The sequence below is a fragment of the Cnephaeus nilssonii genome (genome assembly GCF_951640355.1).
Source record: "Cnephaeus nilssonii genome assembly, chromosome: 2".
In the NCBI taxonomy this organism is placed as follows: Eukaryota; Metazoa; Chordata; class Mammalia; order Chiroptera; family Vespertilionidae; genus Cnephaeus; species Cnephaeus nilssonii.
Window position 1 is genome coordinate 86,354,667 of NC_137073.1, and position 27,927 is coordinate 86,382,593.

General features: G+C 58.9%; 1 protein-coding gene across 3 annotated transcripts; it reads left to right on the top strand.

Annotated features, from left to right (window-relative positions):
- NKD2 (NKD inhibitor of WNT signaling pathway 2) lies at positions 1-27,594 on the top strand. Of its 3 annotated transcripts, XM_079790877.1 has the most exons (10): positions 1-247; positions 353-388; positions 703-800; positions 21,090-21,150; positions 22,235-22,362; positions 22,781-22,876; positions 23,567-23,714; positions 24,042-24,126; positions 24,735-24,862; positions 25,066-27,590. In XM_079790877.1, the coding sequence occupies exons 1-10, from the start codon at positions 223-225 to the stop codon at positions 25,671-25,673; spliced, it is 1,413 nt and encodes a 470-aa protein (XP_079647003.1). In that variant the 5' UTR covers positions 1-222; the 3' UTR covers positions 25,674-27,590. The 3 variants fall into 3 exon arrangements, with proteins under 3 accessions (XP_079647003.1, XP_079647004.1, XP_079647005.1); XM_079790878.1 differs by lacking the exon at positions 353-388; XM_079790879.1 differs by lacking the exons at positions 1-247; positions 353-388; positions 703-800 and adding an exon at positions 16,113-19,341 and having other exon boundaries at positions 25,066-27,594.
- The last annotated feature ends 333 nt before the right edge of the window (positions 27,595-27,927 follow it).

Consider the following 27,927-nt stretch of genomic DNA (forward strand, 5'->3'; position numbering starts at 1 on the left):
AGCTTCTGTCGCTGCTGTCGCCGCGCCCGCTCGCCCGCCCGCCCGCTCCAGCGTCCCGGCTGCACCGGACCCCGGAACCCCACTCCCCCCGACTTGGCGCGGAGGCCTGGCGCCGGGTCCATGCGACCCCTCCGCACGCTCAGCCCCAGCCCCAGCACCGGACCCCAGACCCGCACCTGAGCGCGCGCCCGGAGCGCGGGCGGCAGCCAGGGCTAGGGCAGCATGGGGAAATTTCAGTCCAAGCACGGTGAGACTCGGGCCCGGGGCGGGCGGCGGGCGGGCTGCTGGCGGGCGGGCGCCGGCCACTCACTCACCCTTCCCTCTCCCGCGCCCTCCCTCTGGCGCGCCGCAGCCGCCGCAGCCTTCAAGCGGAGAGAGAGCCCTGAAGGTGAGCGGGCCGGGTGGGGCGGCGACCCGGCCGGGACCCAGCGCCCGGAGCCCGACGTGCGTTCTGCCCCGGTGCCCTCGGGTGGGGGGACCTTGCCGCGGGATCTCCGGTAGCGCGAAGGCCCCCACCCTACCCCACCCCCGGCTCCCGGCTCCCCAACTGGAGCCCTGCGCCCCAGGCCGCGCGGAAATGGGGAATGGGGTGGGCCCGCCGGGCGGCGGGGCATCTTTAAGGCACAGCGCCCGCGGGGCTCACCGCGCATCTCCTTCCCTCCTTGGTGCCCGGTTCCCGCGCTTCCTCTGGCCGGGCCGCAGGGGACAGCTTCGTGGTGTCTGCGTACTCGAGTGGCCGCAAAGGCACCGTGGAGGCGGAGCGGCGCGGCGGCGTGGAGCACCGCGCGCGGGACAAGCAGGTAGGCGTGACGGGGTGGGGGTGGGGAGGGTCGGCCCGCGGGGCCCAGGGACGCCAGTGCTAGAGTTGTGCCCCCTCGCCGGGACCCAGCTATAGAAGGCGCAGGCTGAGATGTCCCGGCGGGAGTGGTGCCCGCTGGGACAGAGAACCTGTCCCTCCCAGCCTCCACAGGCCAGGCCAGTGGGGCTCCTGAGGATGAGCCTCTAACACCCCAGGCTGGAGGTTTGGCGGGGAGGGGGCATGGTTTGCTGTAGGATCAATCGCTTGCACAGCAAAAGTGGCCGGAATTAGAGGCCTCCCATCTGCAGGGTGGGTGACCACTGGCCTGCAGGGAGGCTCATGGGAAAGCCAGACTCCAGATGGACTTGGCGGGAGGGGGGTCCCAGACTGCAGGTGCTGCCAGGGGCAACCAGAAGCAGAGAACTGCCTGAAGAGAGGGGTGGCACCAGAGGGGCCTGGGCAAACTTTCACATGTTTGCCAAGCAGGAGAAAGTGGGCGTTGGATGGGCATTAGTGTGAACTGGATCTGTGTAGATGGCCGGCCACACCAAATGGCTGAGACCCCTACTGGCCCACTGCTTGCCCCTTACCCCACCCTCTTTCCACTGCTCAGCGGAAGTCATGTCTGTTTTTGGAACGGCATTCTTCTGGCCAGTTGACAAATGAGAAGTTCTGAGTGTATTTGTAAACACTGCACCTCATTTGCCCAGATTTGCCCTGAAATCAAACCCATTCCTGCTTTCTGGGAGTGAAGGTTTAATCCCACGCCTGTGGAGGTAGGAAACACATTTTAAGGTACTTTCTGGGTAGGTCATCGGAACGTTGGATGGTGATGTTAAATGGACTTGTGCGTATTGGTACTGAGGGATGAGGGCGCTGCCCGGGTCCGTCTTTCTCCTCCGAGAGAAGTGGGGTGTTGATAACAGGATGGTACATCTTAGCTTGGTTCTCCTGTGTGTAGCAGGTAAAGGGGGGGGGGGGGGCGGCGGGAAGCTGTGTGGAGCTCTGGGCAAGGGTTTAGGCTGGGCCTGGTTCCACCAGCTGTACTGCCTGGGGGCTTCGTCCCTGGGGACATGGTTCCCTCAGTCCTTCGGACCCTCTGGGCGCTTGCTCTCATCTGTTCAGAAGGTGGTGGCATAACCAGGTGGTTCCAGCAGCACCAGGCAGTGCTTCCCCTGAGCCGAGGGGCTCCCCGGCGTTGCTGTGAGATTGTGGGAGCTAGGGCTGGACCAATCTTGTAGGCTGATGGACGCCACTCCTGGGACATTTTTTTGAAAGATTGGTGTGGGAGTTGGCTTAGGTTGTTCTCTTTTCATTTTGCCCTCTGCTATGGTCTGAACATTTGTGTTTCCCCAAAATTCATACGTTGAATTACCCCCAAGGTAATGGTGTTAGGAGGTGAAGCAATAGGGAGGCGAATAGGTCATGAGGGAGGAGCCCTGATGGTGGGATCCCTGTCCTTCTGAGAGACTCCAGAGAGCGCCCTGTCCAGTCTGCCGTGTGAGGACCCAGCAGCAGGGTGCTGTCTGTGAATCAGAAGGCTGTCAGCAGACACGGAGTCTGTGGTACCTTGATCTTCGACATGCAGCCCCCAGCACCGTGAGAAATAAATGTCTGCTGTTTATAAGCCACCCAGTCTGTGGTCTTGGTTGTAGCAGCCCTAACAGACTAAGACACTCGCATGTCATGAAAAAAAGGCCCTTTTAACAAAATCTCAGAATACAGGATGGTCCTCTAAATTAAATACATTTTAGCTTTACGACAATAGTACTGCATTTGCCGTGTTTTCCTCATCTCATCATGGGGCCGGGAGCCCCTCGCCAGGCACCAGCCTGGAGTTTAGACCTCCTGGACCAGGCCCACCTCACCCGGCCACAGAAGCACAGGTATCCTCACCACTGCCCCTCCTGCTCCCCTGCTTGCCAGGCTTCACTCACTGGGCACACACGGGGGTGGCTCTGGCCCAGGTTGAGTGCGACCCCTGCCTCACCACCCCTGCTCCTGGGTCTGCCTCTGGAAGTGGCTCAATCGGGGGGTGTTTGGGTGCCGAGTCCTACAGATCTCCGGTTTCCAGCCCAGTGTCCTGTGCCCCTGTCTTTGTGCGGTGCCCAGAGCTCCACCCATCATCTCTGCCCTCCCAGGTGATGTCCTTGAGGAAGGCCAGCCTGGGGCAGGCAGCCACCCAGTGAGTCTGACTAGGGCCAGTGAGGGGACACGCTCCTCCCTTCCCTGAAGCTCCCCCTGTATGCTGCCCAAGAACTGGCAAATGGCCTCATGGAAATAAAGTGCATCTAACTGTCACTGAAATAAAGGCAATGAAGTTGGTTTTGTCCATTAATTGTTAATGGGTTGACTCCTGGTATCTACTTAGTGCCCATCTAAAAAAAGTTCTTATAAACACTAGCATTTTCCAGGCGCGCGCACTCCCTGCTTCACAGTCTAGAATAGTGTTGCTGTTGATTCTGAGAAATGCTGCAGTCTGGTCATGGCAGGACCTGTGTCGGTTCATTGCTGAGTGCCCCCGAAGGGCCAGGGCTGTGCCAGGGTGATGTGGGATGTTGGCAGGTGCAGCACAGAGGATGTAAGAAGTGGAGTAACTGAGCTCATGCATGTGTGAAAATTGTGAGAAGTGACAGGCGGTAGCACCAGCAGCACTTGGCAGTGCTATTTCTAAAGGTGGATTCAGCCACGGAGCAGCAGGGCCATGGCTACTGGTGGGGCCAGCCACGGAGCAGCAGGGGTCACGGTGAGGCTCTGTGGAGACCTGGTTGTCACTATTCTGGAAACTCGCCCTTCCCTGCACCCGGTCGGTTGCTCACCCTCTGTCCGCCTCTCTAATTTCTCCAACGCACCCTGAGGCTGTCGGGGAAAGTTCAGAAGATAAGAATCACTGCTAACAATTGAAATGTTGTTGTGGATAAAACACAGATTTCCATTTGTAAGTCTGAGAAAGGGATGTTTTGGCAACTTTGGAGGTGGCATTTTAACTGAGACTTGAGACAGAAATGCATGAGTGGGGCGGCCCCTGGGACCTGACTGAGGCCTCCTGCCTGGTGGGACTCGCTGAGGTCTGAAAGGACGCAACTTCTCAGCCTCTAAGGCTTCGGGACAGGCAGCTGGGCAAGGCTCTGCCCGTACTGTTTTGGGTGGATCTACACACAGTTGCACACATGTGCACACAACAGTCTTGTGTGCACTGACATGTTGCACATGTTCCTGACGGAGGCAGCCTTGCAGCGAGTCTAGAAGGCAAACCCTGAAACCCCACTGACTCACCTCTGGACAGGCCTCTGGCTTCCAGCAAACTCCACCTGCCCTCCATGTGGTCTTGTCCACAGGTGACCTCTCACTGCTTTTGGAACCTGGGGACTCAGCCCCCTGGCATGGTTTGATGCCTTCCTCTTGGTTAGAGTTCCCTGGAGCGAGTCGCCAGGACCTCCGACCCCTCTTGTCTCTGCAGCAGGTTCTCATCCGCTGTGGTGGGGCAGGGCTGCTCCTTCCCGCTCACCTGGCAGCCCAGGAGCCAGCGCTCACCTGCCCACCTACTCACCATGGCGGCAGCAGGATTTACACATTTCAGTTAAGATTCGTTGAGATGTTAACTCTGGCTTCTTGTCGAAATCCCTGGGAAATTCCCTTGGCTTTGCGCGAAGTCTGGACACCACCCCGTCTGCAGTCAACACAGAGCAATCAACGCGTGTCCTGAGACGTGTGGATGCCATGGAGCCCTTGGCTATCGGGCCACAGGCCTCCTGAAAGGAGAGGCATCCTCCGTGTGACTTGCAGTGAGACAGGTGGCAGGTCCTCCAGCCAGTGCAGCCCCTCGGGACGACCTTCCGTCTTCTGTGACCCGTGCTCTGGGATACTAACCTCACGGAGTCCCAGCTTTTGCGGGGTGTCCGGGCCTCAGGGCTGACAGCTCTTCACTTTCTTCTGGCACCCACTGTGGGAACCTTGGATACAGGCAGCCGTGTCCCTGCCCTCAGGCGTGGCCCCGCCGTGTGGGGAGGCTGGCACAAATGTGCACAGAGGCCTGAAGGCTCTCATGGATGCGGGGGAGCTGACAACAAGTCCTGGGGGTCCAGGCCTTGCCGAGCACCAGGGTCCTCTCCCCACGGTCAGCCGCATCAGCCCCTCACCCCCACCCATGCTTCTGAAATTGCAAATGGCCTTCCTGGACCCCATCCTACCCGAGGATGAGCCAAGGGGTCCCAACTAATTCACATCTGAGGAGCCACCAGGCCACTTTGTGGGATACACCTCCTGGAAAGGGGTGATGGGGACCAACCTAAGGACCCTGAGGGAGCTCGCTGCTCTGAGTGTGTTTCTGGAGTGAGTAGCTCAAGTTCGCCTCCTTTCCTCACCTGGAAATGTGGACGGGTGCTGTCTGCAGAGAGGACTCTCAGGGGGAAAGGGAGCCACCGCGCTCAGCTGGCTGTCCCCCGTGTCAGTGGGGTTGCAGGAGGTGCTGGGGCCATCTGTGGGCAGGCAGCCAACAGCATCAGACACTCAGGAGAGACCGAGGGCCGTATGGACGGGCTGGATGCCATGCACCTGCCCCTGCCCCAACCAGGTGCCCGTTGAAGGGCTCAGCCACCAACAGGCAGTGTGTATGCCCACCTCTCAATAGCTTAGATGCGGGCACCCTCATGTTGTGTGTCAAGGACTCATGTCCACCAGCGAGGCTGAGCTCGGACCCCGGCCTTGGGGCTAGGCCAGCAGATCCTGGGGTTGGCCACAGCGGGGCCGCAGGCTGGCTACAGAACCTGTCCCCCATCCAGGTCAGTGGTCAGCAGAGGCACTTCCCTGGGATGCTGGTCTCGAGAGAAGCTCCCAGGAAGCTGTTGGAGATGCACCATGTGCTGCTGGCCGGCCCAGGAGACATGGCACCTGCTCGGATGTGTTCTCACGGGGCAGCGGTGTCAGAGAAGGCGGGCCCTCCGTGTCCGTTGGTGCGCCGGCTTCCACAGGCAGACGAGGCCAGGGCTGCTCCAGGGACACAGTTCTGAGTGGGGGGATTTCACAGGCAGAGCGAAGGAGCCGCAGACTGCAGACCTCTGTGCCGGCTTCCACAGGCACCAGCAGCCCCTGCGGCTGCCGCAGGAGCTGGAATCCCAGCGGCCCAAAGGGAAGAAGGGACCCGAAGCCGCCCTGCTCAGGGAGGTGATTAGCCACCGCAGAAAACACCATGCTGCATCCCGGTCACGCCTGTCCCTTATCTCCACATCTTCACTGTGCTAAGGCATTTGAGTGACTTTGAGGGTGTTGGTTGTTGAAGAGCTTACATCTCATCTTTTCTTTACAAATCTGTGCAACTTTGCAGTCTTCAGAAATCAGAGCTCAGCCCTGGTAGCTATCTGGCCAAATCAAAGGGGGTGAGAGTACAGATCAAGACATGGCGTAAACTCCCGAGTGTGAGTGTGGGCGTGGGAATTGGATGGCACTGCCCTACCCTCCTCAGGAGGGAAGAGGTCAAGGCCCACGTCCTCTGTATCTACCCCTTGCTGTATGGCCAAGGAGTACCCACCTGGCTAGCCCAACAGAGGTTGTCAAAGAAATTCTGCTCACAGATAACAACTGGGGACCCTGTGACATGGCCATTTTAACATGTGGCAGGCTTGTCCCCCCCAAAGGCTTCCCTTATAGGACCGTTAGTGAGAGGTGGCCTGTGTGGTGACTCAGAGCCACCCAGACCCGGCTCCAGGCCTGGGGCTGCTGCTCATCTTCATGTCTGTAGCTCACAGCTGGTCCTGTGTGCTTCTGCTTCGAGTCGTATGTGGAAAGAGGAAGTGACAGATGTGAAGAGTCGGGAACAGCAGCTGGCTCTGGCACTGCTGGGCTGGGGCAGTTCGGCATCCTTCGCCATGGGTGGGCTGCGAGGGCGGCCTGTGGGACAGCAGCCCACCTGTGGTCAGTAAAGCCCAATGTCAGGCTCCACTCACGACCTGCTCGAGCTCTGACACCAGCGCTCCTGGGCTGGGGGCACGAGGCTGCGCGTTTGCATCCGGACCGGTGAGCTATGCCCATGGGGTCATCCTCTATGAAGGAGCTCCGTGCTGCGTGGGCAGGTGTACTGAGCAGGCACGGGGGCCATGGTGTCCTGTGGCCCTGCCTCCTCTCTCCAAGAAAGGAAGCCTGTGCCAGTCTCCGAGCTGGCAGGGGCGTGGTCTGCGGAAGCCGTAGTTCAGGCCTGAGCTGGGCAGTTCATCTGAACGGAGTTGTCCGATAGGCAGGATCTGAGGAAAGCCACTGGCTGGGTCGCTGTGAGGCATCGCCGGAGCTGCCGGAGTGCAGCGGAGCCTCTCCTGGGTGGACGCCTGCCTCAGGAAGGGTCCGGGTTGGAAGGAAAGGCCTGTGTTGTTCCCGGAAGTTCTCAGGGCAGCCTGTAGGCAGGCCCAGCTGGTGCCCAGCGGGGACAGACCCCAGGGCTCGCCCACTGTAGTTGTGTCCCCTTTTCTTGTGAGGAGACCTGGGAGGAGTGCGGAGGGTCTGCTCTCCGCCTCCCGTGGGCACATCTCCTGGTCCCGGGTGCCCACCTGGCAAGGTGCTTTTCTGATGACTCCACACGTGGAGTGAGGAGCTGACAGCGTCACAGCAGAAACCCACCTGGTGTGAGAAGGAAGGTGCCCGGCCCTGCACAGGGAGAGGGGCGGCTGGCGGCTGGCCGAGTGTGGGTTTCCTGGGGCGGCCGCACCAGCACCACCGACAGGAGTAGCTTAAGCAACAGGACTCTGGTCTCACTGTCTGGAGCCAGAAGTCTGAGATCAAGGTGGTTCCTCCTGGGCCTGTAGACCGTCCCCTCCCCAGATCCTCCTGTGCTCATCCCTCTGTGCATCTTCCTCTTCACGGATGTTCTTTTTGTCAGGACACAGGCCATATTGGACCAGGCTCCACCCTAATATGACTAATAACACCTGCAATGACCCTAACCCCAAATAAGGTCACATCCACAGGCACCCAGGGCAGGACTTCTACATATGGGGGGGGGGGCGTGAGGGGGAGGGCACAATTCAGTCCCTAACAGACCACAAGGTTTCCTCAGCTCCATTCTCCCCGCACCTGTCCTCCCTGCATGTCCACCCCATGCTCTCCTCACTGCCTCTGCTGTGGCTGGGCTGTCCGCTATGGTGATCGGAAGGAAGCAGTCGGTCCCAGCCGAGGGAGCCGGGGGACGCAGCCCACGCTCAGCCCGGGCCCCTGGGCACCTTTTCCTATTGTTTTGTTTTCTGAACTGTGTCTTTTCACTGTACCTGACTCTGCATCCCCATCCTCAGCACCCGCTGTGTTTCCTGAGCCCCCCAGGTACCTAGGACTGGAGATGCTCTTGTCTCTCCTGAGACGGTCTCTCCCCGCTGCTCACCCTGGTGTCAGAGGGCTTTGTTGGCTCTGCTGTCCTCTGACCTGGGACCTGTCATTTGGGAGAGCGGGACCAAGGGGTGTCTGGTCCCCAAGCAGTGAGGCTCCTACGGCCTCGTTCTCCAACCTGTCGCAGACAGTGCCCCCGGCACCAGGTGGCTGCCCGTGCCCGGCTTTGCAGAGTCTCTGGGCATCGCAGCCCTCCGTGAGCGTCCCCTGCTGCTACCCGTAGGTCCCCCGGAAGGGCTCCAGGGGAGGTGGGTCTGGGGAGGGGAGCTGTGAGCCACATTTTCTATTTCCTGTTTCCAGAGCCAATTCCTGCAACTCCTTCGGGTTGTTTTGGTTGGAAGAAGGAAGGGTGGATATTTTTCTGTGGTTCAACTATCCCCACTTTAACTCTTATAAGAAAGTGTTTCCCTGTTCTCATCTGGAGAAGAAAATGTGTTGAGCACTCGTTTCCTTTCCCTGCAACAGACACGCAGAGCCTCTGTGAGGGCTGGTCTGGGAACGCGCACACAGACCACACCGCTGCCCGCCTGGTGGGGTGGGGCTGCCTGCCGGACACAGCTCACGGTGAGGCAGAGGCCGGCCTCACCCCTGCCCCACTCTTCTCAGGGATGGGCACCGCTCTCCTCAGTCCCCTCCTCCTTTCTCTCCCTCTCTTCTTCCCCCCTCCTCCTCCCTCCCTTCCTCCTTTTCCCCTCCTCCTTCACCTCCACTCCCTTAGCCTCCTCCTTATATCCTGCTCCTCCTGCTGCTCCTCCTCCTCCTCTGCCTCTCCTCTCTTCTTTCTGTCCGGAAGCTCAGCAGACCCTGATGATCTGGGGTGTGTGGCCATCCTCCTGGCCTGGAGGGATATCTTCTCTCAGATGCTGCTCCCTGAGGAGAACGAGCATCCCCAGCCTGCGGGGATACAGATGTCCACATGTGTGTCCTATACCCAAGAGGGCTGGCCCACGGCCCCGTAGGACCCTGGATCCTCAGGAGAATTTTGGGGCTGACTCCACCCCAGGTCCCACCAGTACTGTTTGGGTAGTTCTTCCTGAAGGAAGCCAGCCACATGGTCTTGTCATGTGGTCATTGACCTCTGATGGTAGATCATTCAGGAATTATAGGACTTTGACAACCAATCCAGATAAGCCCATGCTGGGAGGGCCTTAGGGTTAAATATTTTAAATAATGAAAAAAGTAGCCTGAAGCTACCTATGTTGGTTTCCTGGAGCTGCCGTGACCACGTTTCACAAACTGGGTGACACCAACAGACATGTATTCTCTCACGGTCCTAGAGGCCAGAAGTCTGAAACCCAGCTGCTGGCAGGGCTGTGCTCTCTGAAGGCTCTGGAGGAGGGTCCTTCCTGTCTCTTCCAACATCTGGGGGCTCCAGGCGCCCCTGGGCTTCTGGCCGAATGGCTCCAGTCTCTGCCTCCGTTTTCACGTGGCCTCTCACCTGCGTCTGTCCTCTCCCCTTGCAAGGACACCTGTAGTCATTGGATCAGGGCTGACCCTAGATCCAGCATAAGCTCATCTTAACGCATCATATCTGCAAATGCTTTCAAATACAGTCACATTCTGCGGTTCCGGGTGGACGTGGGTTCTGGGGATACTGTTCAGCCCAGGACATGACCCACGAAAACCTAGCGTCAGAATGCTTGCAACTTTCTGTTCTGTTTGGCACAAAAGGGACTTAGTAACAAATGCTCTCAGCAAAGCTCTTCTGCCCAGCGGGGAGTGACCTTCACGTTAATGTTGCCACCTGAAGTCCTTATTTTGAGGTCACCCTTTCAGCGTTCGCAATGAGCGACAATTTAACACTGTTCCGTTTTCAGCATGTGTTGATTTAAGAAGGTATCCAGATTTGAGCTCTATGCTCAGAAAAACTAGGTACTACACCACGAATGCGGACAAACCTCTGGTGTAATGACCGGCTCGTTTTCAGCCACGAGGAACTCGACCATGCTCTGCAGCTCACCATTCGGTCCCCGTCTGGGTCAGCTCTCTGACTCTGTGGTAGCCCAGCCTGGAAGGGAGGGTGGCCGGCAGGGTGGGCCCAGCTGTGCAGTCCAGCTCAGCCCCACATCTGGCCCCGTTAGACGCAGGATTGTGGATGTGGTTGTCTCTGCATCTGGAACAACATTTAATTAGCCTGGGGCCAGTTTAAGCACATTGACTTATCTAGCTTGAGAAGAAACACCTCAGGGGCCCACTTGACAGGGGCTACGGGTCACTCCATGTGTGCCGTGCCAGCACAGCCAGGTTCGGGGAGCGTGAGAGGGGGCGGTGAAGGATTAAGAAAAGACAGACAAGAGGAGAAAGCTGGGTCTGGGTGGGACACTGTCCTCTCTGATGGAGAGCTAGCAACAGTGCCACGGCCTGAAAGCCGAGTCTTTATTTTATAGCCAGATTCCACGAGGCAAAGTAAGGGCGTGGTTACAACGTTCTCGGGGAGGGGAGGGAGGGGGGCGGTTCGAATCTACTCAATTACTTGCACCTGATCAAGCTTTGTTTACTTGTTGCACCTCCCTCAGCCTATATCACTTAGGCACGTGGGACCATAGGTTCGGGCCATAAGGTCAAGCTTACAACCATAGCCTTTGGCTATAATTGTACTGGGACTTACACGTGGCTTTGCCACGAGAGGATCGTGCCCTCTCATTCGTCCCAGGCTTGAACCTGTCCAAACGCTGTAGCCGCTCTCCACACCATGCACAGCAGTGTCCCCAAATGTTAGGAGACTTTCCGCCTTGCAATTTCCCTCCTCATAGTGCAGTTGAGGTAAGAGGAAGCTGCCTGCATCCCGTGGGAATAAGGCAGGACACGACACAACTGTCCAGCCCCTCCATCGCAGCGAAGTGGTCCCTCATCCTCTGTCTGTCACACCCAGGTCCCATTCCTCAGGAAACCTGTCAACTTGGTCTCTCATAATTAGCCGTTTCCACCGCCTCCCCTTCCGCTGTGCCCCATTTCCATCACCCTCTCCTCTAACCAGACCTCGGCTTCTCCCCTCTACCTCTGCGAGCCAAGTGGGTGTTGGGAACATAACACTGGCCAATACCAGCACCTCCTCAGAGTGAAAGCCCAGGAGGCTGACACCCCTCACCCTGTGTCTTGCCCCTGAACCTCCTCACAGAGGGCCTGCTCTGCTGGGGCCTCCTTGCTGGTCCTGCCCCAGGGCCTTTGCACATGCTGCCCCTCTGTCTAGAGGCCTGCCCCCTACAGCTCTGCTTGCTGCCTCCTGTGTTCAGGTGTCTGCTTACATGTCCCTCTCCAAAGGCCTTTTAGGATCCCCGCCTGGCACCTTCTACCACCTCCCCTCTCATTTCTCTTCATAGTGCTAGGCTAGTACCTGCAGACCAGGTGATCAGCTGCTCCCTAGAGACACTGAGGGGCCTTGGAAGGCTCAGTTCTGCCTAATTCCTCCAACTGGATGCCAGGCAAAACTGCCACAATGCCTGGAGCTTGGGGACACTCTCCTTAAATAGGGGGGACAGCCACTGTTTAATTTCTACCAAGGTGAGCGCGATCCCACCCACAAACTGGATGTCTCAACACGCGTAACAGTCACCCATTTGGGTGGAGCACACCATGCAGTCCTGGAAACAAAATAGCAAAATGCAGTGTTGGCTTTGGTAAGGACTGCCTCTCGGGGAGCTGCCAGCCTTACTGGGGTGACCGCCTCTCGGGGCTGAGCGCCTCTCGGGGCTGAGCGCCTCTCTGAGCTGACCATCTCTTTGGGCTGACGGTCTCTCTGGGCTGACCGCCTCTCTGAGCTGACCATCGCTCTGGACTGACCGCCTCTCGGGGCTGAGCACCTCTCTGAGCTGACCATCTCTCTGGACTGACCATCTCTCTGGGCTGACCATCTCTCTGGACTGACCATCTCTCTGGGCTGACGGTCTCTCTGGGCTGACCGCCTCTCTGAGCTGACCATCGCTCTGAGCTGACCGCCTCTCTGAGCTGACCATCTCTCTGGGCTGACCATCTCTTTGGGCTGACGGTCTCTCTGGGCTGACCGCCTCTCTGAGCTGACCATCGCTCTGAGCTGACTGCCTCTCTGGGCTGACCATCTCTCTGGACTGACCATCTCTCTGGGCTGACCATCGCTCTGGGCTGACCGTCGCTCTGGGCTGCGTGCCTCTCTAGGCTGACCACCTCTCTGGGCTGACCATCTCGCTGGGCTGAGCGCCTCGCTGGGCTGAGTGCCTCTTGGGGCTGAGCGCCTCGCTGGGCTGAGCGCCTCGCTGGGGTGCCCTCCATTGAGAAGCCTGAGTGTAAAGGTCTCCGGGCCTTGCAGGGACACCATCTGCCTCACCCTGCACTACACCCACTGCGGCCTGTGAGCGCCTCACCCGCTTTCATGTTGATGGATACGTGGCAGGCTCCGCTGGCAGCCTTTCTCGTGCCAGAGCGAAACAAATTGGGTCTGTTCGGTCCTGTTCCTTGTGCCAGCTGGAATTTTGCTCACGATGAGGGCCAGCCCGAGGGGAAGGACTTCCTTTTGTTCTGCAATGTCTCCCAAGGAAATTGTAACAAGTTTTGAGCTCTGAAATCAGAGAAGCAAACAAAAAACAAAAACAAAACCCAAAACAACAATAATAACAAAACCTGGCCTATTTTTAAAATATATTTTTATTTATTTCAGAGAGAAAGGGAGAGGGGGAGAGAGATAGAAACATCAATGATGAGAATCATTGTTTGGCTGCCTCCTGTATGTCCCCCACTGGGGATCAAGCCCGAAACCTGAGCATGCGCCCTTGGCTGGAATTGAACCTGGGACCCTTCAGTCCACAGGCCAGCGCTCTATCCACTGAGCCAAACTGGCTAGGGCAAAAGCTGGCATATTTTAATATGAGAATTCAAACGGGATTATTTTAACACACTCCTGGAAGTGCCTGGGCGGGTTGGCTTTGGAGCGCTGCTGTGCAGAGCCCTCGTGGGCCAGGGCTGTGGCTCATTACACTGGGAGCCCCTCTGCCATCAGCGCTGGCTAACCTGAGGCTGTGGCCGTGGTCCTGGGCAGTCAGTCGGCTGTGGCAGGACCCTCCCGAGCTGTGTCCTGCCTGTAGCCCTGTGTGTCTCAGGTCTCAAGTGGACAACCCTCTGAGACGCAGCCGCTCACATAAGCTCAGGAGCAAGCAAAGCCCAGGTTTGTCTTCTGAAATAAAAAAAGAAACCTACCTGATCCTAGGCTCAAGAAGGACCTCCCTGCAGGTGGTGCACCAATCCTGGTGGCCTTTGGCTCATCCTTCCCTCTTGTCCGGGAACCTGGATGGTCCAACTCGCCATGGTCAGCGTCCAGGTCCCTCGGCATCTTCCCCCCACCCCCCACCGCATCCCCTGAAGCTCCGGGCCTACCTGGCGTTCCTGGCATACCTTGGGTGACACCCACAGACCTTCACTCAGGAGTGTGATGCGTTCACAGCACTTGGCACAATTACTGGTTACCCCTTACAACAGTCATTTCCCCTTTCACAGAGAGGAAACCAAGGCACAGTGGGGTGAGGCGATTTGCCCAAGGCACACTGCATGGAGTCGTGCAGCCAGAACCCCAACCCAGGCAGACCGCCCAGGCCTGTGCTCGGACCAGCAGGCTTCCGTGCCCGTGGCAGGCACTGTGCGGCTCACAGGTTGTGGGGGGTCCAGACAGCAAGTGTCAGAACATGGGCCCCTGTGCCTGGAGAGCTAAAGCAAGGGTGCAGGAGAAGCTAGTGGGGGTGGAGGCTTCATCAGTGACACGACATTGACGAAAGCTCTGACGGAAGTGGGAGTGGCCATCCCTGCATCTCCAGGTTTGGGGCACAGGGAGGAGAAAGGGGGTGACAATAACCACGGCCTACTCCCCATCGCCGCCTCCCAGAAGGGGCTACACTAAACGCCCGCATGGTCGCCTCCCGGACTTGTCGGCAGCTCTGGGAAGCTGGACGCTTTGTCTGTGACAGAGTCGCCTGCTAGGAGAAGGGCCAGACGGCCCTTGGGCCCCACACCCACCGAGTCCGCAATCTCCAGCTTCCCAGACCCCGCCTTCCCAGCTGTGATAAAAGGGCTGGAGCCAAGAAGGGGGGCCACCATTGATTTGTTTAAAGTGGTTTAGGTTTTCTTTTCAAACAAAACTGTCTTTAGCCCTTGGAGAATGTGGTGCTATGGCTGTTCTATGAGGTTCCTCCCGAGGCCTGAGGTGTATTTTAAGCTGAGACCAACCCTGCTTTCTTCAGGAAGCTCGGGGAGTGGTTGGGGTGATGAGTCAACCACATCTGTGGTCCGTGTGTGGAGGTGGTGACTCTGGCCCCCATGTCCCTAAGGAAAGGCTGCAGGCTGGCAGCCGCCAGCAGAAAGGCCCCGGCTAGAACGTGGTAACGGTCCTACGCTTCCCGCCTGTGGTCAGGAGGACCTGCACCGGCCCGGCTCCGGCTCGGGCCCTCCGCTGGGGATGTCCAGTGCCACCCAGTGTCCTATTGGAGTGGCCAGGGAGCGCAGGGTGGCACCGGCCTTCTGGCTGCGCTGAGGGGGAGCTGCCTGGCAGGACCTGGGCCTGGTATTCAGGGAGCCCTCTCCTTGGTTCCCCTTCTTTTGGGCTTGTCATGGACAGAACTTGGCCCCGATGGAGAAGGAATGTGCTCGTCCTCTGATGCAAGGGCAGAGGGAACAGAGTTGCTGCTTTCAGGTTTTTCAGGGTCAGCAGGCAGGGGCAGTGGACGTTGGCCACATCAGTCATGGCTTGTCTGGGGGGCTCAGAGCCCTGACAGGCAAGTATTGGGTCAAAGGCTTGCTGCCCGAGTGGCTAGACAATGGGTCCTTGGCTGGCCGGCCAGCTTCACACATCACGGTGCCAGACGGTCTTCATCCCAAGAACCCTGCACCAGGGGTCTTTCCTGCTCTGTGGTTTGGGAACGACCGCAGAAGCGCTGCGGGGGTGGGGGTGGGGGGCGGGGTCCTGCACTTGTGCCCCCCCCCCCCCAATTTCCCAAACCACGCAGCACCCTGGGCCTGGCTTCAGGACAAGATTGTTGCTTAACACATGTGTGTGCAGGTTTCCTCCAAACACTTCATCTTTCACTTGTGGGGTCTCAACTTAAATTCCTCTAAGGCTGGATTTGGGTTGGCGGTTGTAAAAGTAGCTTAGGTTTTGTCTCTGCTCCTTTAAGATCCTGTGGCCACCGCTGCCAGATACCAGAGCTGAGGGAGGGGAGCGCCTCCGGCCTGGCCTCCTTCCTTTGATCTCAGGAGCCTCGGCCAACAACAACAGAGCTGGGCCGAGGTTATTGCGTCGTCTCCGTGTGCAGGGTGTGTTTCCAAGTGACGCGACAGAGGTGCTTTCTACAGGAGAAAACACACTCGTCGCTTTTCTCCGAGCAGCTCCGCCCGGGGGTCCTGAGAGCAGCCCTTCCCCACGTCCAGTCTGCCCCTCTCTGCTGAGGGCACGGACGTGCGCGGGTCGGGAACGCACGGCGCCTTCTGACTTACAGGCTTTAAACGTACATTGTTCCCTCCCAGCGTGGAAATAAGCTTCCTTCGAAACAGGAAGCATGAGGCTTTAATACTAATGGAAGAAAACGAACCGTCCAGCGGGCTTTCCCATGGAAGAATCCAGGTTGGGGGAAGACGGATTCTGCATTTGAAACCCGGGGGCATGGCCCTCGCCTGAAGGGGGGTGGCCGAGGGTGCGGAGGGGTCAGGCGTTTGGAGCCGCGGGTCTTGCTTTTATTGTGTGTGTTTTGTGACCTGCAGCCAGTGTGCTCGGGGGACAGCAGCTGCATTTGGAAGATAGATCACCCTGGGTTTTCCTTTTTCTGTGAAACTGAATCGTTAGCTCTGGAGACAAAAACAGTAGCAGCACAACCGGGAGGAGAAAACGAGGTTGGCTACGTGGCTGCAAAGTGACTAGAACATTCAGCGTTGAACGGAAAGCAACATTCCAGGTGCTGAGGATGGGAATCCCTGGGCGTGGGGGCACATGTCATGGTCACGTCTCAGTTATCGAGGGTGAAAATGCTGCGCGTGTGTCATGCGTTCATATTGTGTCTATATGGTGTGTATTACACGCGTCTGTACATACATGTATTCATAGACTAGATGTACACACTCGTGTATATGCTCACATACATTTAGTGTCTGTGCTGAAACGTGTCATCCCCTGCCTGGGGAAGCCTGCTCCCCCTCAGCCGCCCCGGACGCAATGGAGACTCTGGGAGGACGTGGGTTCAGGTCCTAGTGACAAGCCTGGGGCTTGGGGTCAGGGGCTGTACCTGCTTCTCCTCCGAATCATGTGGGTTAATGTAGGGAGCATGCGTCACCTCCAAGTGTGGGAGAAAGAGAATCCTGGCCACCACGTTGTTAAACCCAGCTCCTCGCTGACCCTCTGCCGATGACGATGTTGCCCCTGCGTGTGTTTATGGGGCATCACTCCTGCAGCAGGTGGCCTGGGTCCACCTCTGGTCCCCTCTTCATACCGACACACTGCGGGCCGGCCATGGGCTGGATTCCTGGCAGAGTATGTCCTCGGTGGACACTCCTGTCCCCAGTGTGTCATCAGGCATCCTTACCACAGGCGTGGCCGTCATCTCCAGCAAGGTCCACGTGGGGGGGGGGGCGGGGAACCCCTCCAGGGTCAGGGTGGTTTTGGGTGGATGAGTGCCAACAAATAAGTCTCCACAGGCCAGGGTAAGCGGGGTGTGAAATACATTTTGTGTCTTCTTTATAAATATATATATAATTTTTTTTATTATTATTGATTTCAGAGAGGAAGGGAGTGAGAGAAATAGAAACATCAATGATGAGAGAGTATCATTGATCAGCTGCCTCCTGCACGCCCCCTACTGGGATCGAGCTCGCAATCTGGGCATGTGCCCTTGACCGGAATCAAACCTGGGACCCTTCAGTCCACAGGCTGACGCTCTGAGCCAAACCAGCTGGGGCCATTTTGTGTCTTCTTAAAATGAGCAGAATTGTGAGAGGCTGGGACAGGGATAAGAAGAAGCCAGAGACCTCATACAGGGTGTAAGTTACCACTCTCATGTGAAGAGTCACATATGTTTATTTTAGGAGACCCTTTGATCCCAAATGACTGGGTTTCTACATGCAAATTCCAAATTTGGTTATTACAAAGTCTGATTAAATCGTCCTAACCCAGAAGTACCGATGGGCAAAACCCAGGAACGCCCCTGCCGGATCCTGAAGCTCTGTTTTAAGTTTGAAAAGAAAGAAACGAAAACCATCTGCAGCTCGTTGGGAAGCCTGTTTGCAGGGCCCCCTGCCCGTGAACGCTCGGTTTCATCATCCCTAATCTTTCGCTTTAAAATCAGAAGTTCAGAATAGCAGTTACAGCAGCCCCTTGAGCGGGACCCTGCGTGGGCCCCAGCCGCACATGTGTCGGAATTATTAAGCCCATAAAACTACATTGTCACATCTGAAACTGGTTAGCCGTTGAAACCGAGACTTCCACTTCAAAGCTGCCGTGGTGTTTCCAGACAGACGCTGGCGGATCACCTTGAAGTCAAATTCCATCCACTGGCAGCCAGCAGAAAGCGGCCTCTGCCCCCTCACCGAGCCTTTCTTACAAAAGGCAAGCTCTGAACGTAGCCCGACTCCCGAGCCACTCGGGGCAGATGGGCTCCCACACAGCCCTCGGCCTGCTGGCGGCCGGAACCCCGCCTGCATGCCTGGCCCTGGCGATGGGGTGCTTTTATGGAAACAGCCTTGGAAGCAGCTGCTCCCCGCCACCTTCCAGATAACCCTGTGACCTGGAGTGTAGGCCCCGCGATCCCAAACGTTCACCCAGCATGTAAGGCCATCCTGTCCTGAGGGACCCACCGCGTCACCATCACCGAGGGGGCATCCAGTGACTGTCCTCCTAGGAACAGTGAGTTCTGGGAAAATGCCGCCAACAGGCCTGCTCAGTTTGCCGCCTCCCTGTCACCCCTAGAGGGGCCCCTCCTCCAAAGGAGCCCCTCTCTGCCTCCGTCTTTCTGCCCCCCCAAACCCTCGCGCACACACACACACCACCACCTCTTTCTCACCTGCTTGGACTCTGGTCTGCACAAAGCCCCCTCCTGCATCCCCACTGCACCTGGGGGAGGAGACAAGGACTTTGGAACTCACCCAGAACTCTGAGGAGGAGCCCTGACCTCAGATTCAGGAGGGCAGTGCTTCCAGACGCCCAGATGTGCGGGGGCTTTCGGTCGTGGGCCATCAGGGGCTGTGAGCTGCACTGAGGGGTCACCTGAGTCTGTTTCGGTGGAAAAGAAGGTCTCCGGAGCAGCTCCTGTGTGTGTATGAATGTGTGTGGGGGGTGCCCAGGTGCCAGCCCCACTCCTGACGGTCACGCTGGATCCTCATCACCAATGTCCCGGACCCGTCCACAGAAAGGGGACCTGCCCCCGGGACTCCGCACACAGCTGGTTTTCTGGACAGAGCAAACATTCGCCCCTGGGGAACACCACGCTCTCAGGAATGCAAGCCAGAGAGGCCTCTGGAGTCTGCAAGGAATCTACTTGGAGAAGCAGACGCGTTTCCTCCGGCGGTGTGTGCATCACATTGCTCGCTCAGAGCAGGAACTCTGTGTTCCCTGCCCCCAGCCTTGATACCGGCCTGTTTAGGTGAGAGGAGGAACTTGAGTCAGAAGCTCCGGTGTCAGAGCTGTGGTGTTACCTCATTTGTCCTCCCAGCACACCTCTCCCTGATGGGGTGCAGGTCCCACAGTGGGGGATGTGGACGCGCCTGGCACACGTACGTGGGCACCTGGAGAGCCCCACTCCCTCCTCGGAATCCCTTCCTTGCTTCATGGAAAGGAAACCGAGGCCCAAGTGATTAGGCGGCGGATTCAGGATTTTCGGCCAATAGCAACAGGGCGGAGACCAGGCCCAGCTTCGGGCGGTGGGGCTGAACACTGGCCCCAGAGACCCTGTCCTCCTCCCGGGGACCTGCGGCTGGGACCGGATGTGGAAGAGGGTCTCTGCCAAGTGACCTTCATCCTGGTGCGGCCCTAACTGCCTGCACCTGTATCTTTGTAAGAGGGAGGCAGTGGGAGACTCCACACAGAAGAGACACAGAGAGAGGCATGTGACAACGGAGAAGTCGGAGAGATGCGTCCACCAGCCCAGGAACACTGGGGCCACAGGAGCTGGAAGAGACAGGAAGGATCCCATCCTCCCCCGTCCCCCCAGCCTCCTGAGAGCCCCTGCACAGTGAAAGGGGTAAGGATCAGACCCCACAGCAAAGGTCACAGCCACCCAACATTGACATGCAGAAGAAGGACCCGGGGTTCCTAAAGCGTTGGGGTGTGTGGGGCTGAGATCCTGTCCCCAGTGGCCAGCAGATGCTGGAGAATGAATGGACAGTGTGCCAGGGCCGCTGGGGGTGGGAGCAGGCAGGAGAGAATGCCTGAGGGGATCAGCAGGTCAGCAGTGCTGAGTGGGCGGTGCCGCGGAGGCCCTGCTGGCTTGGTAAGGGAGCCCAGGGATGGGGGTCTTGGGGGGGGGGGTGCGGGGGGCGGCGGCGTGCAGAAACAGAGCTCCGTCAGCCAGGGGAGCAGTGAGGATGGTGCTGAGGGCCCTCTATGGAAACCCGGCCAGGCAGAAGGGGGGCCAGATTGGGATGAGAGAGGGAGTTAGGGACTTTTATGGGCATGAGGCTGGGACTCCTTTGGGGGTGGCAAAAGGAGTGAGAGCAGAAATTTATGCTTTAGAAGGGGGGTCCCCACCACAGGGTGCTCAGATCCGGGAAGGCAGGTGGGGGCATCCCAGGAAGGCGTAGGGCTGGCCCCGCCCTGGGCAGGGTGATGTGGGAGGTGGGCACTTGCTGGACTTTAGGAGATGGGGTATCTGCCTGTGCCCCTGTCTCACTGAGGGTCCCAATTATCTGGGAGTCAGCTGCCAACAAGGTCACCCCAGCGGGGAGGGGCTGCACATCTGGCCAGCATCCCTGTGGTAGGTTTCCCCGTTGCAATTAAAGCTTTTGGCCCTTCTGTTTAGCCCAAGCAGCACAGATTAAAAACCAGGATGAATTTGAAACCACCAGTCATAGGGACAAGAATTGTTACTTTCCTCCCAAATGTTTTTTATCCCCTTATTTGAGCCTCTCTATCTCAGAGGTAGTTGCTGATTTAGCTCGTGGATAAACACTGTAGATTCTAGCGTTGGGCTATATGTGGATGAACATGTTTTCCAAAGGCACTTCAGGGCACTAGTCACAGGCTGGCTGCTGTATTCGGGCTGCTGCTGTGTCGTTACCGTGGCATTGGGAGTGCTACAGGGTCGCTCCCACGGCCCTCGCGCTCCCTGGCTGCGTGCCCCACGGGAGTTGCACCACCGGCTCTTCTGGGTTCCAACACTCCTGGATGCCGGTCTGGGGGCTCTGTGGTTCCTTCCTTCCTTCCTTCCTTCCTTCCTTCCTTCCTTCCTTCCTTCCTTCCTTCCTTCCTTCCTTCGTTCCTCCCTCCCTCCCTCCCTCCCTCCCTCCCTCCCTCCCTCCCTCCCTCCCTTCTTCCCTCCCTCCCTCCCTCCCTTCCTCTTAAAAGTAAGATTTTCTTTTTTTAAAAAGTATTTTTATTGATTTCAGAGAGGAAGGGAGAGGGAGAGATAGAAACATTAATGATAAAAGAGAATCACTGATTGGCTGACTCCTGCATGTCGCCCCCCCCCCCCGCCCCGCCCCACCCCGCCCCACTGAGGATCGAGCCCAAAACTTGGGCATGTGCCCTGACCGGGGATCGAACCGTGACCTGGTTCATAGATTGACACTCACCCACTGAGCCACGCCGGCTGAGCCTGGAGATGGTTCTAATGGAACCAGTGACACCATGGGATGTGCGTGTGTTTTACTTAAAAATCTGAGGCTTCGTGGGTGTACCCAGATTGGTTCCTCTGCAGTGACACCCCCGGAGGCTGGTGTCTAGGACCTGCCCCTGGGCCACGTGGTCACACACTCCCTGTTCTCCCTGCAGGAGCTCCACAGTGGGGACCCCAAGGAGGGACCTTTCCGGGAGGACCAGTGTCCTCTAGAGGGTAAGTCCTGCTCCCCGAACCCCACAGACTCTACCCTGTACCCCAGGCATATGCCTGAAACCTGCCCTCAGGACACCTGGACAAGCTGAGCCCTGATGACATAGGCACGCCCACTCCATGCTCCTTAACTTCCCCATAAAACCCAGACCAACACAGGGCAGCCTTCTCCCCACCATGATCTCCGAAGCCACTGCTGGCTGGGTGGGCAGAGCCAGGAGGACACACCTGACCATGGCTATGCCAGGTGAGGGCTGAGGGCACACCTGACCATGGCTATGCCAGGCCAGGGCTGAGGGCACACCTGACCATGGCTACCCCAGGTGAGGGCTGAGGACACACCTGACCATGGCTATGCCAGGTGAGGGCTGAGGGCACACCTGACCATGGCTACCCCAGGTGAGGGCTGAGGGCACACCTGACCATGGCTATGCCAGGTGAGGGCTGAGGGCACACCTGACCATGGCTATGCCAGGTGAGGGCTGAGGGCACACCTGACCATGGCTATGCCAGGTGAGGGCTGAGGACACACCTGACCATGGCTACCCCAGGTGAGGGCTGAGGGCACACCTGACCATGGCTATGCCAGGTGAGGGCTGAGGGCACACCTGACCATGGCTATGCCAGGTGAGGGCTGAGGGCACACCTGACCATGGCTATGCCAGGCCAGGGCTGAGGGCACACCTGACCATGGCTACCCCAGGTGAGGGCTGAGGGCACACCTGACCATGGTTACCCCAGGTGAGGGCTGAGGGCACACCTGACCATGGCTACCCCAGGTGAGGGCTGAGGGCACACCTGACCATGGCTATGCCAGGTGAGGGCTGAGGGCACACCTGACCATGACTACCCCAGGTGAGGGCTGAGGGCACACCTGACCATGGCTAACCCAGGCCAGGGCTGCGCTGCTCTCTGCACAGATCTCCTGATGCCTCCTTGTTCTGGAAGGATGGGCTCTCAGCTCAGGCCCATCTGGGAAGGAGCACAGGTTCCCCAGCCGCACCTTCCGGCATCCCCGCTGCTGAGTCACCTAGCTGGGCGGGATGGGGTGGGGATGGCTCTCCCTCACTCCTTCTTCTACCTCCAGTGGCACTGCCCCCTGAGAAGGCTGAGGGTCGAGAGGGTACCGGACAGCTCTTCAGTCCAGATGATGCTGAGAGAGCAGCAAACCGCGAAGGTCTGCGAGGCCTGGGCAAGAAGCGCCTGAACATCGACGTAGGTCTTTGCTCTGCCTCCAGGTGCAAAAGGGCCCGCGCTGGACTAGGCGCACGTGGGCCCTAAAACAGGGCCTTGCCTGGGCAGTTTGCCTGAGGTTCCGCCGGTTGAGGAGCTACGGCAAAGCTTGCATGTGCTTCCAACATCCGCCAGCTCTGGGAAAAGGGGTGGGGGTGGGCAAGGAAGGTGTGGCCACAAATCCAGCTGAAACTGGCCGATGTGGCACCAAATAATCCGGGGGACTTCCCGGTGTGGCGCCAGCACCCCGGGATGCCACAGAGGTCCGCCATTGGCCTTCCAAGGCAGGAGCTCCTGGGCGCAATGGAAGGACCCCTGTTTTCCTGAGAGGTGGGGGGAGGCTCGGGGTCCCAGTGCAGGGTGACGACCCCACCCGCCTCTGACCCCTCGTGCCCTGCAGGCGCTCCAGTGCGACGTCTCGGTGGAGGAGGACAACCGCCAGGAGTGGACCTTCACGCTCTATGGCTTCGACAACAGTGGGAAGGCCACCAGGGAGGTGATGCACTTGTGTCTTCGGAAGACGGTCCGCCGGGCAGGGAGCTGGCAGCAGACAGATGCCAGGGCCCCTGGTCTTGGTGATGAGGAGACAGGCAGAGCCCTCCAGGGTGGGAGGAGAGGCCGGACCTTCCCCAGCCGTGGGGGCGGCGGTGACCCAGGAGCCGCGGGAGCCGCGGGAGCCTCGTGGCCCAGGCTGTTGGCGCTGTTTCCAGCAGAGCCTGTGTCTGGATCCCCCTGAGGCTCAGCGGGGCCGGCAGCTCCTGGGCAAGGTGGCGAGGGTCCCGGGATGCCCTCCGCGCTCGCCTCGGCGGGCCTGGGTGTCCAGGATGGGCAGAGTGCCCCTGGGAAGGAAGCAGGCACATAGGACGACAGAAATAAGTGTCTTTGGGTTAAAGAGCAAAACTTAGGTCGTTATCTGAAGGCTAAGTCCTTCGAACATATAGATTCGGTGTGAAATGTAAAAGGTCCAAGAGATGTGATTTCAACAATAGCAGGGCTACTTACCCTGGAGGTTTGATGCCGCCGCACGGGGCTAAAGTCGGGGTGAGAAAGGCTGCTGGGTAAGTCGTCCTGTCAGAGACGGGGGCTGTATGGGGTGCAGTGACTCAGGCAGGCAGCCTGGAGGCGGTGGCGGGTGGGCAGTTCCCCAGCCCCGTCTGCCTGTCAGTGACGCCGGTGCCATCCTCAGGACATGTCCAGCCTGATGCACACCATCTACGAGGTCGTCGACGCCTCCGTCAACCACTCCTCCGGCAGCAGTAAGACCCTCCGTGTGAAGCTGACCGTCAGCCCTGAGCCCTCCAGCAAAAGGAGGGAGGGTCTCCCCGCCAGCCAGGGTGAGGGGCTGGGCCCCTGCTCCGATACCCTGAAGACCCCACTTTAATTGGCAGCCCACCCCTCTCCGCCTGGCCCTTACCCCCACTCTGCATTTCCCCATAGCCCTTACCTCCCACACACCAGGCCATGGGAGTCATGTTAATTGTGTCTACTGTTCAGCGCCCCATTCCCCCTCCTCTCCCCAGCGGGGCAAACTCTCTGGTTTCCTGAAATTGGAAAGCAGGGCCTAGACCTGGCAGGGGCTCAGAAGTGTTTGCTCAGTAAATGGATGAAGGAAGGAATGAATGAAGGAGTGAGCAAATGAATGAGTGAATTCACTCTTTCAGACCGGGAACCCACTCGCTGCAGGACGGAGGGCGAGGTCTTCGAGGACCCCAGGGTGGCTGACAGGAGGCTGTCTGCTCACATCAGGTGAGGGGCTGGGGTCTGGCTCCACCCTCCAGGTGTACCCTCCTCACGGGGAGCAGTCCGCCCACACCCCTGCTTCCTGCAGGCCTCAGGGGCTGCCCCCTCAGGGCGGACGGCCAGGACGAGCACCTGGGTGTGGAGGAGCACTGGGTGCAGCCCCCGGTTGGGGTGAGGGTGCCGTTTTGTGGCCCGGTACTTGGGCTGGAGCTGAGCACACCCAGTGTCTGTCCGAGGGCTGGGTGAGGCTTGAAGAGCAGGTCAGCCGAGGGACCCTCAGTCCGGCCACTCTGACACACTGATTCCACTCACCAGCTGTGGTGGTGACGGGCAGTGGAGGTCTCAGAGCAAGGGACCCCATCTCTGCCTCGGGGACCAGCAGACAGGAGTTCCTGCAGGTTCCCTAAGGCAGTCTGCAGCAGTGATCTTGGGGTCTTGGTGGGGACCTTGCTGTCCCGGACACCCATCCTTTCTGATGCTTCTCTCTGGGCGGTGGGTGCTGGTCAGAGTCCACTGCCCGGCACCATCCCCTTCAGTGCCCCCTTCATCTCCGAGGAACGTCTGCTCTGACCTTGTGTGAAGGTCAGGCCCCTTCTGCCCTATGCCCCACGCAGGAGGCCCAATGCTGACCCCCACCCCTGCCCTGTGAGGGGGCTGTACTGCGTGGATGAGAACACTGAGCGGAGAAACCACTACCTGGACCTGGCCGGAATAGAGAACTACACGTCTAAATTCGGACCTGGTAGGTACTTGGGGGGGACCTGGGTAAGAAGCCTCCTTTAGCAACATGAGCCCTGGCCTGGGGGTTCTAGGGCTCCTGCCACAACTGTGCTGCAGTATTGCGTCCAGGCGCGTATGTGGATGGATGGGGGGCGGGGGTACCTGGTCCAAGGTGAGGTGTCAGGCCCTGCAGAGGGTCTCATGGTCTGTGTCCCATGTGTGCAGGGTCCCCGCCAGCACAGGCCAAGCAGGAGCACCAGGGCAAGGCCTCACACCCGCCGAGCAGGTCCCGCTCCCAGGAGTCAGATGCACACGCTGTGCACAACCGCAGGTCCCAGGTGCTGGCTGACCACGTCCTGCTGGCCGGCGACCCCACTGCCCGGGCCCTGGACGTGCAGCCCCGGCTGAAGGGGCAGGAAAAGCAGTTCCTCAAGTCCCCCAAGGGCTCGGGCAGGCCACCTGGGGTGCCCAGTGGGGGCGTGCCCATTGGGGGCATGCCAGGTGCGGGCAAGCCCGGGAGGGCTTTCAGCTACCACCCACCGGCTGCCTTGCCCCAGGCCCCCCAGGACGGTCACCACCTCCCGCAGCCCCCGCCGCAGCCCCCGCCGCAGCCCTACGGCCACAAGCGGTACCGGCAGAAGGGCAGGGAGGGCCACTCGCCCCTCAAGGCCGCGCTGGGCCAGCCTGCGGTAATGGAGCACGAGGTGGTGCGGGACCTGCCGCCCATGCTGGTGGGGGAGGGCTACGCGGTGCCCGTGGTCCAGCGCCACGAGCACCACCACCACCACGAACACCACCACCACCACCATTACCACCACCACCACCCGTCCTAGCGTGCACGCCCGCCCCAGCGCCCCCGGCCCGGAGCCCGGTCTCCTGTGGGCGGCTGCGGTGGCACCAGTGGACACTCGTGGAGCAGGCCCTTCGCGCTTCCTCCTCTCGCCTTTCCTCGGTGCTCCTGACGGATGGCGTGTTGGGGTGGGCATGTTCGATGCCACTGACGCTTCCCAGTTACGAAGTGATTCTGTGTAACCCATAAAACCATATGTACGCGTAGAAAAGTACATCGTATCTTTCATTTATGATCCCAGAATGAGCCCTTGTGGCGCAGAAGGGACTCTGCTCAGCTGACTTCCGTGTTTGTCTCATGGCGCCTCATGCGCTGGGGGCCTTGGACCGAGACGTGCAGGGTGGCGGGGCCTTGCTGTCCCGTAGCCGGGAGTGAACGTAGGGCTGCGGCCCTCGTGTGATTATTCGTTCTGAAGCCCAAAGGAGGCGGTTTGGGGAGCAGTTGTTCCTCCGTGCGCCGCGTGTGCGGTGGGGAGTTCTGCCTCAGATCACGCAGAAGACTGGCGGCCACAAGGCGGGTGGAGGCGCTCCTCACAGTGGCCACGGAATGCTGGCGGGGAGGCCATGAGAGCAGAGAGGAGGCCCAGGTGGGGCTGGCACCAGCATCTCTCAGTGAACAGCAGGGCCGGGGCAGGTGGTAGCTTCCACCTAAAACACCCGCGCAGGTTGGAGGCAGGACGCTTGTTCTCTGGGCTCAGGTCAACCATCATCGTGCTCATCAAGCCTCCACGATGCCCACCTGTGGGAAAATGTGGTGCTCCCGCTGGGAGGGGGAGGGGAAGGGGCGGTGACCGTGTCCGAGGGTCGTGGAACCTTGGCGGGCAGCGTCCCCCTGTGGCAGGACACTGCTGCCCCGTCCTCCATCTGAGACGAGCAGGTGACTTTCTGGTACTTTGAGAGTCTGTGCAGGTGAATTTGCATTCTTCGTGGAACTGTGTCTAAGAATCAAGCTAATGGGTGATTGACTTGTAATTGCCGTTCCCTCCCCCCACAGGCATAATAAAAATATGTGCATTTTGTAATATGTCATTCCCTGTTTCAAAGTGAGCTTTTTTTAATAGATACGGTCAGTCCACCTGCACCAGCCTATGGGGGCTCATGCTGTACGGACAGCGTGTCTGTCTCTTTATACAGACGTTTGCAGAAGGGAAATTAATGCACAACTCCAGATGTATGGGTAATGTTCCCCCCTACTTTACTGCTCTAAAAAACAAACAAGCAAACAAAAACCCCCAAAACCTAAGCCCCTCCTTCAGGCCACTGTCTGGGGCTGGGAGGACCGCGCTGTCCATGGAGACGCTGGGCTCTCTGTGCTGAGACTCTAGAGGAGCCGATGTGTCATTCGCCACCGTCTCCTCCCTTTTGCCGTCACGTTCCTGATCATGGCCATTGTAAAGCCCCTCGGGATTTCCGCGTAACTAATGTCTGTCCATGAGTCGAGGCCATGTGTATAGGAAGAACTGAGGCGTTCTCAGGATCTTTCCAGGCCAGAGCACTCGAATCTCAGTTTTCCATGTGTTTCAGATCCTCAGACCCCGGCTGGTGCCGGCTGCCCAGGGCGGAGCGCCCTCTCCTGGCGAGACGCCTACACTCCATTCACACGCTTGAATCTGCACAGTGACACCCACACCACTGGCAGCAGGGTTTTTACAGACACGCCTGTCCTCCCAACCTGGGTCCAGAGCTCCTGCACGTGGTCCCACATTCAGGGACCGTATTTAGTTAATCTCAGCAGCCCCTGCAGCCCTGCCACAGCCCCTGGGCAGGTGCTCTGCTCACCAGCTGGCAGGGAAGTCAGGTGGGCCTGAACTCCAGCCTCTGACCCCAGACCCTGGTTTTAAGAACCATTCGTGCGTGCAGTGAACGCCAGCAAACACACCGGAAGCCGAGCGTGTTGCTGCCTGTGAGTCCGAGCTGCAGAGAAGCGTATCCTTGTCCAGACTGGAATGACCGCGCCTGCGCGATCCATCCCACCAGCTCCCGCGGGCAGTAGCGACCTCTGGCGGGCAGGGGGCACACACCTTGCCTCCTCACAATTGTGACATCCACAGTGAAGAGATGAAAACAGCGCCTGGCTGCCCGCCCGTGTAGCATCGACCGAACTACGAACCAGGAGGTCATGGTTCGATTCCTGGTCAAGGTACATGCCCGGATTGTGGACTCGATCCCCAGTGGGGGGCATGCAGGAGGCAGCTGATCGATGATTCTTTCTCATCATTGGTGTTTCTATTTCTCTCC

Excerpts from the sequence above, each read along its gene's own strand:
- NKD2 (XM_079790877.1), top strand. The coding sequence starts at position 223 with ATGGGGAAATTTCAGTCCAAGCACG. Across the intron at positions 389-702 it reads GCGGAGAGAGAGCCCTGAAG|GGGACAGCTTCGTGGTGTCT; the intron begins GTGAGCGGGCCG and ends GCCGGGCCGCAG. Across the intron at positions 23,715-24,041 it reads GGGTCTCCCCGCCAGCCAGG|ACCGGGAACCCACTCGCTGC; the intron begins GTGAGGGGCTGG and ends TCACTCTTTCAG.